Source organism: Hyaena hyaena, unplaced genomic scaffold (assembly GCF_003009895.1).
Source record: "Hyaena hyaena isolate Hyena2069 unplaced genomic scaffold, ASM300989v1 scaffold_785, whole genome shotgun sequence".
Classification (NCBI taxonomy): domain Eukaryota; kingdom Metazoa; phylum Chordata; class Mammalia; order Carnivora; family Hyaenidae; genus Hyaena; species Hyaena hyaena.
In genome coordinates, this window is record NW_024081420.1 from 845,331 (window position 1) to 854,408 (window position 9,078).

Consider the following 9,078-nt stretch of genomic DNA (forward strand, 5'->3'; position numbering starts at 1 on the left):
AAAAAAAAAAAAAAAAAAAAAAAAAAAAAAAAAAAACATTTAAAAGCAATAGTTTGTATGCTTTGCACAGGTCATTCTCATTTAAAACTTTCATTACTTGAATGTTTAAATAGAAACATGTTTTAGAGAGCGGTTTTATAATGTATACTAACATACATTGTCATTGAATTCAAGATGTCTACTGAAAATCTTTACTAGGCAAACAATATTAGAATTAGAGAAAAAATGCTGCATATGAACTTCTCTCTCTCTCCCTCTCTCTCTCTCTCTCTCTATATATATATATATATCCTAAGTTTACATTTAGGGCATATAAAAAATTTCTCAGTGGTAGAGACCTAGAGTCTTAAAGGTGATTTAATAGTTATTTGAGGTGATAAATTACTTAGCTTTTAATAAGGAGTGGGTTGGTTGGTTGGTTTGTTGATTGAATAGTTGATTGGACAGATAGAACGGGGGGAGGAAGGCAGGCAAGGAGGTCAGTCTTCTTAAAAACAGGTTTGCAGGGTGATTGGGTGGCTGAGTCAGTTTCATGTCCACCTTCAGCTCAGGTCATAATCTCATGGTCTTTGAGTTTGAGCTTTGTGTCAGGCTCTGTGGTGACAGCTCAGAGCCTGGAGCCTGCTTTGGATTCTGTATCTCCTCCCACTCTCTCTGCCCCTCCCCAGCTCATGCTCTGTCTCTGTCTCTCTCTCTCTAAAAAATAAACATTAATTTTTTTTGAAAAGTTTGTATCTATTGAGAATTTTAACTATACTCACATAGAAAATCATTATAGTTTTATAGTATAAGGTTAACTGAAAAACACAGGATGGAAATTACTTGTACTCTGTAAGAATTAGATGTAGCACTTAAATTTGGAGTAACATGAAAATGCAGTGCATCTGAAAAATTAAGTGAAAGAAATATGCATGATTTTTCCCTATAATGTGGTACTTTATACAACTACTAAAAATTACATGAACTATTAGATTTTTAAAGGAATATATTTCAACCTGATAATAACCAAAATGTATACAGGTCTGGAATACTTTGTTATAAAGTTCTAAGGTAAGCCTGTCTATCCACAGGGTCTGTAACATTGTGCTACAGACACATTGTCATTCACTTCTTAGGAACTATCTACAGTTTACATTTGGGGCATAACCATACATCTGTTGTTGAATTCCTTATTTTAATTTAGTAACAGGTAAAACTTGATAATATTATTATTTTTTCTGTTAAAGTTATTTTACTATGTCCATGTAGTTTTAATGTGTGTTTCTGGGTAAAGAGTTAACACAATTCTTTTCTCTTTCTGCATGAAACTTTGATCTTTGCTTAGTTAATTATCTAGCTCTCTTTCCTTGAAAACATAAAATTTAAAATGTCAACTGTGTTTAGTTGACATTGCTTTTATAGTAAAAATTATCTGGGTCTGGGTAGGGAGAATTACTAATACTTGATGGAAGGCATAACTTTGGGCATCCTTGAATTCAAGACTTTTTTAAAGTTTTATTTCATTTTTGAACGAGAGTGTGTGTGTGTACACAAGTGTGCAAGCAGGGGAGGGACAGAGAAATAGGGAGAAAGAAACCCAAGCAGGCTCCATGCTGTCAGCATAGAGCCCCGTTGCACGGCTATATCTTTTTTTTTTTTTTTTTTTTTTTATTTTTTTTTTACAAATAGTTTATTGTCAAATTAGTTTCTACATAACACTCAGTGCTCATCCCCAAAGTGCCCTCCTCCATGCCCATCCCCCCTCCCCCCCACATCCATCAGTCCTCAGTTTTTGTCAGCATTCAAGAGTCTCTCATGGTTTGCCTCTCTCCCTTTCCCCTACCATTTCCGCCCTTCTTCTCCCCCTTGTTCCTCCGTCAAGTTCCTCCTAATCCTCCTATACGTGCAAACATATGATATTTGTCCTTCTCTGCCTGACTTATTTCGCTCAGCATAACACCCTCAAGGTCCATCCATGTTGCTACACATGGCCAGATTTCATTGTTTCTCATTGCCATGTAGTATTCCATGGTATAGATAAACCACATCTTCTTGATCCATTCATCTGTTGATGGACACTTAGGCTCTTTCCATGTTTTAGCTATTGTGGAGAGTGCTGCTATGAACATTGGGGTACATGTGCTCCTATGCCTCAGCATTTCTGTATCCCTTGGGTAAATTCCTAGCAGTGCTATTGCTGGGTCATAAGGGAGTTCTATTGTTAGTTTCCTGAGGAACCTCCACACTGTTTTCCAGAGGGGCTGTACCAGTTTACATTCCCACCAACAGTGTAGGAGGGTGCCCGTTTCTCCACATCCTCGCCAGCATCTAGAGTTCTCTGATTTGCTCATTTTAGCCACTCTGACTGGCGTGAGGTGGTATCTCAGTGTGGTTTTGATTTGTATTTCCCTGATGAGGAGGGATGCTGAGCATCGTTTCATGTGTCTGTTGGCCATCTGGATGTCCTCTTTGGAGAAGTGTCTGTTCATGTCTTCTGCCCATTTCTTCACTGGGTTGTTTGTTTTTCGGGCGTGTAGTTTGGTGAGTTCCTTATAGATTCTGGATATTAACCCTTTATCTGATATGTCATTTGCAACTATCTTTTCCCATTCCGTTGGTTGCCTATTAATTTTCTGGGTTGTTTCCTTGGCTGTGCAGAAGCTTTTAATCTTGATGAGGTCCCAACAGTTTATTTTTGCTCTTGATTCCCTTGCTTTTGGGGATGTGTCAAGTAAGAAGTTGCTGCGGTGGAGGTCAAGGAGGTTGTTTCCTGCTTTCTCCTCTAGGGTGTTGATAGTTTCCTGTCTCACGTTCAGGTCCTTTATCCATTTTGAGTTGATTTTTGTGCATGGTGTGAGAAAATGATCTAGTTTCATTCTTCTGCATGTTGCTGTCCAGTTCTCCCAACACCATCTGTTAAAAAGGCTGTCTTTTTTCCATTGGATATTCTTTCCTGCTTTGTCAAAGATCAGTTGGCTGTATACTTTTGGGTCCACTTCTGAGTTCTCAATTCTGTTCCATTGGTCTATGTGTCTGTTTTTGTGCACGGCTATATCTTAACAACTACGAGATCCTGGCTGAGCTGAAATACAGAGTCAGACGTTTAACTGACTGAGCCACCCAGGTGCCCCAAATTTAGGACTTTTATAGTGTGTATACCACTGAGGGCTATGGAGTTTTGATGCCAGAGTGCCCTCCAAATCTGTCCCATATGGATCTCATCTCCTTATACCTGAACCATAGACTGCTTCAGGGACTTAGTAGAAGAAAAATGTCTGATGCTGCTCTGGCAAACTTAGTTCGTCACCTTATTTCCTACTAAGTGGTACCAGTGGGACCTCAGATGGTCTGTGGGTCTGCGTGTTTAATTCATCCCAGGACCCTCTAGGGTACTCCAGTAGTGTTAAGTCTGCAGTTTTTAATTTTCTTGAAAAAATTTTTTTAATATTTTATTTAGTTCTGAGAGAGGGAGACAGTGTGAGCAGGGGAGGGTTAGAGAGAGAGGGAGACACAGAACTTAAAACAAGCTCCAGACTCTAGCTACTTGTCAGTATAGAGCCCGACATTGGACTCGAACCTACAAACCATGAGATCATGACCTGAGCCGAAGTCGGATGCTTAACTGACTGAGCCACCCAGGCGCCCCAGTTTTTAATTTTCAAAGAGAGAAAAATAGTATTTTGGTTTCATATTAGTTATTTAATTCATTTAGTTTTATTAGTACTTTGAGAAGAACAATAGGCTATGAGTCAGGACACATGGCTTTTAGTGTCCGAGGTCTTGAATAATGGATTATATTACCTTGGGCAAGTTACTTAATGTTTGAAACTCAATTTTCTTAAGTGTTAGATAAGAAATTTGACCAATGTCATTTCTGATATCATTTGCAATTCTAAATCCTTTAGTTCTCTTACTTCCTTATCGTAAGTTAATTTTTAATCCTCTTTTATGGAGGCATTCCACATTTCTTTTAGCCTGGCAGATGATCAGATAGCTGAAAGCCTAGAAGTTGCTGTACTCTACATTCTTTCAAAGTTTGGTTTTAGAAAACTTGTCAGATTATGGCCATATAGTTCCAAAAGAAATATTTACTGCCTTTACAATAGAATTTAAAGAATTTAAATTAAAAATATTTAAGGAACTTTGGGAGGAGAAAACAGTGAATGTTTGGAAAGCTTCTGATTGTTTTAACATTTCATCTCAACTTTCACTTCTAGGTTGTGAACTGGCTTGAAGGGCCTGGATCAGAACAACTACGAGCCCAATGGGGGATTGGAGACTCCATCCGGGCCTCCCAGGCACTGCAGCAGAAGCACGAGGAGATAGAGAGCCAGCACAGTGTGAGTGCTTTTCCTCTGCAAGTTACAGTGCTGTGATTACTGTTCATAGTCAGTAGCATGTGTGGTACTAAGGGATAAGTTCCTATAAACTTCAGTACAGGGACATAAAGTACAGTGTGTTTAATATTCAGAGGCCATAAGGTACATTTTGACCACTTAGTATGTATTCATCGTAAGTTTGGTTTTGCTCTTGGCTGCAATACAGTTTAATTGTATATTTTTATAGAAAATTTTTTTTTTAATTCATGGGCAGGATAAAGAGTGGTAGTATAAAAATAGAATCTTCATCTGTAGTCCTCTGACAGAAACTATGACCCTTAAATCCTCAGGGAGGCTGTCCCTGTCTTATTAGGGAATATACAGTACAATTAACGCCTGAGAGTAATTCCAGAATTGTTGCATTAATCACAACTGATGGAGAATGATTGCAGAGGGTGCAAAGAATCTTTTCATTCTTTGTGCATTTAGAGGCTCTCATTTGTATCTGTGAAAGGGATGATCAAACAAATCACAGTTATACAATTAGAAACTAATCTGTTATAGACTGATTATAAATAATAATTGTTCAAAAGGGTTTAAAATTTAACGACTCCTGTGTATGGATGGAGTTGATATATGGTAAGCTCCTGCTTTGTTACAGTTAGCTCTTCATTATTGAGAAAGTGATCATCCGGTTGTGGATCTGTTAGCTCACCTCTTTTCTCCCTCAAGTCATATTTCTTACGGTAATTTCAATAGGTTGACTAGAAAATTGGAAAAATAAACTGAAATTCATTAATTTCTACCTCTGTAGATTATCTGGCTTAAATTGATTAATTTATACACACACACAGCATTCAACCTTACATATAATATGAAGAATAAAATATATTTCCCTTAAATAATTAATAAAAGAAGCCAGCACCACCCTTCTGCACCTCCCCAAAAAGACAAATCCAAGTGATCAGAATACACTCTGGATTTATGTGTTAGTTGGAAAAAAGGTCACATGTTCAGGAATGACTATAGCATGCATCCTGATCACTAGGATCAAAGTGCACACTAATAGAGAACTGAAAAAAATTGCTCAAAAATAATTTTAAACCTTGGGCCGAGATCAGATTTGCGGATTATCTGAACATCTAATTTTTTCTTTCGCCTTTATGTTCCCCAGTTGAAGTGGTAAATAAAAATTGTATAGTTTTAGAGGCGCCTGGGTGGGCCAGTTGGTTAAGTGTCCATCTTCAGCTGAGGTCATAATCTTATGGTTCATGAACCATGTCAGGCTCTGTGCTGATAGCTTGGAGCCTGGAGGGTGCTTCAGATTCTGTGTCTCCCTCTCTCTCTGCCCCTCACCCACTTGCACACTGTCTCTCTCTCTCTTAAAAATAAACATTAAAAAAAATTTAGGAAAAATTGTATAGTTTCAATTGGGGCACCTGGATGGCTCAGTTGATTAACCTCCTGACTCTTGGTTTTCCCTCAGGTCATGAATTCGAGCTCCTCATTGGGCTCCGTGCTGACAGTGCAGAGCCTGTTTGGTATTCTCTCTCTCAAAATAAATAAAATTTTAAAAATTGTATTGGCAAATGTACATTTTTAACTAAATGAGATTAAAGGCTAAATGTTGAATATGCTTTTCTCAGGAATAAATTTGAATTGTTGACCAAGTATCATTGGCTCTTCACTAAAGATGTATTTTAACAATATCTGCATAATTATTTTTCCTCTTATAACATACCATTTTGTTTAGTTCCTTATATTGTTTTCATTATAATATTCCCCAAATCACTAATATTCACTAATATTCCCCAACTATTCACTAATATTATAATATCCCCCAAATCACTAATAATCACTAATATTCCCCCAAATTTACTAATTTGCAATTTGGCAGATAAAATGCACACTGTAGTCTATAGAATTTGTAATCCCACTGACAGAATAATGTATAAACAAGAGATAACCACAAGATTTGGATTTGGAATTATCTAAAGTTAGTCAGCAATTTTCCTAATTAGTGCTTGTAAGAGATTTAAAAGTGAAATCCCCGTAATTGAAAAAAATCTGTATATCTTATGCATTCTACAGGTTCCAAACATAATGTTTTTTCCTTTCATGCTAAAAAATTGAATAATTTATATTTAGCTTATAACCTCTAATGTTCTTGGTACTTTTTAAATAACTTAATGCTTTTGATATTTTTGACATAGACTGTGACTCATTTGAACCCCGTGGATTGTTCTGGAGCATGTTACTATAGTATAACTCTATCCTATAATTTGTCCCGCTTTTTAGTTCTTGAAAACTGTATTTGCTGTAGAACATTCTAGACTTCATCTAGAGGACTTAGTTATGAGAGTATCCACAAAGTCTTTTAAATAAAGATATGTGACACATGAGGGTCCTAACGATAGGATTCATCGGGGTGCCTGGGTGGCTTAGTCAGTTGAGTGTCCGACTTTGGCTCGGGTTATGGTCTCAGGGTTGTGGGTGTGAGCCCCGCGTTGAGCTCAGAGCCTGGAGCCTGCTTCAAATTCTGTGTCTCCCTCTCTCTCTGACCCTCCTCTGCTCTCTCTCTCTTTCTCTCTCTCTCTCAGAAATTAATAAAAACATAAAAAAAAATTAAAAAGATAGGATTTATCTATGTCTTATTATTTTTTTAAAGAGGTCTATTTTTGTATTTTTATTTATAAAGTTTGAAAATCAACTTAAAGAAACACATTGCTAGGGCGCCTGGGTGGCCCAGTTGTTAGGCCTTCAATTTTTTTTTTTTTTTTTTTTTTTTTTTTGAGAGAGTACAAGCAATGGAGGGGCAGAAAGAGAGGGAGTCACAGAATCTGAAGCAGGCTTCAGGCTCCAAGCTGTCAGCACAGAGCCCAGTGTGGGGCCCCAACTCATGAACCAGGAAGTCATGACCTGAGCTGAAGTCGGTTACTTAACCAGCTGAGCCACCTAGGCGCCCCAGTCTTCTAGATTTTTCTAATAATACTACCACCTTATTTTTATACATGAAGAAACTGGAAGACAATATTTTTTTTATCAGTGGGTAGCTGGGTTGATACTTATAAAATCCTTTTTCCTCTGTCCATATCTCTATATGTCTCTCTCTCTCCCTTTCTGTATTTCTGTCTTGCTCACTAGCTCGCTCTCAGAAAAGCTACTTAATTTCTTGGATGTGCTTAAGATAATAACAGCATTTTTTTCCATATGTCCTCTTAGTACTTGAGGACATATGCGCGTATATTGATGTTTGCATTTATAGACATGGCGCTCAAAGAAAAGACACATTGATGACTTAATGGATCTCATTTCTTTAAATAATGTATGACTATCAATTTCAAAATTGGGAGGTGGAGACAAATTGGGTGGGAGTATAGAAGAAAGGGGATTGGCCATGAATTGATAGTTATTGAAGATAGATGGCACAAAGAGTTCATTATACTGTTATTTGCAGTTTTTAATACATAGGAAATTTTTCATTCTAAATGTTTACAAAAGAGAATTGCATTTTTTTTAACCAATAGGTGGCACTACATTGTCACCTTGAGAATAGATTGTTTGAGGCAGGATGAATATATTAGCTTATGACATTCTAATATTTTATTAAAAGTTTTCTTTTTCTCTTTGTAAATAAAAGCACATCATAGGAATATGCAAAAATAAAAATCTCTGAAGCTTTAGCATTCTGTTTGTATCCCCCATCACACAGTGCTGATTTTTGGTCTCCAAAGAGAAGACTGTTGTGTTGTGTCTCCTAGTAAGCAGAAAAACAGATATATGAGGAGTGAACATATTAGCCTTTGGTGAGCTGGCAGTGTTTCTCTCCTTCTAGATTAGAATCTATATTTCTTGGTAAAAGCATAAATACCCATTATTTCACCAGCTGTGCATCACCACCAATTCCCACATGATTTCAGTGTCAATCCTGATGTCAGTCCTAGTATGTTGAGCAAATATTCACACTCATTCCTTACCTGCCATCTACATCCAAATTACAGTGTCTTGGAAGGAATTGATTTTTTTTTATAAAGTAATACTTTTCTGTGCAGTTAAAAGAAGTAGACCAGAGGATGGCCAAGACTGAACTGAATGCAGCCTGTTCACCCAATGTTCTATAAATTTTGTATTCTCCTATTTCCTAGAGAGAAACATTTTGATTAATTTGGAGAGAGAGCTCGTGCGCCAGAGTTTCTTTTTGTATCTGTTTTTTGTGCTTACATCCTGGGAGACTGTTTATTTTTTTTAGGAAAATTGCAGTTCCTAATACGAGTTTCTTTAATTTCGTGAGCCAGACTGTTCTTTTTTTGTTTTATTTTTTATTTTTATTATTTATTTATTTATTTTTAAATAGTTTATTGTCAAGTTGGTTTCCATATAACACCCAGTGCTCATCCCCACAAGTGCCCTCCTCCATGCCCATCACTCCCCTTCCCCTCTCCCCCATACCCATCAGTCCTCAGTTCTCAACATTCAAGAGTCTCTCATGGTTTGCCCTCCTCCCTCTCCCCCCTCCCCCACTTCTCCCCTTCTCCCCCACGGTCATCCGTGAAGTTCCTCCTAATCCTCCTATATGTGCAAACATATGGTAGCTGTCCTTCTCTGCCTGACTGATTTCGCTCAGCATAACACCCTCAAGTTCCATCCATGCTGCTACACATGGCCAGATTTCACTCTTTCTCATTGCCATGTAGTATTCCATTGTATAGATGCACCACATCTTCTTGATCCATTCGTCCGTTGATGGACCCTTAGGCTCTTTCCATGTTTTGGCTATTGT

General features: G+C 37.5%; 1 protein-coding gene across 3 annotated transcripts in view; it reads left to right on the forward strand.

The window, feature by feature from the left end:
• SESTD1 (SEC14 and spectrin domain containing 1) overlaps nucleotides 1-9,078 on the forward strand; it is a 143,723-nt gene that overhangs the window by 107,808 nt on the left and 26,837 nt on the right. For all 3 annotated transcript variants that reach the window (XM_039219064.1, XM_039219065.1, XM_039219066.1), the window contains one exon: nucleotides 4,197-4,319. In XM_039219064.1, coding sequence (XP_039074995.1) covers nucleotides 4,197-4,319 — 123 coding nt within the window. The remainder of the gene's footprint in view (nucleotides 1-4,196; nucleotides 4,320-9,078) is intronic.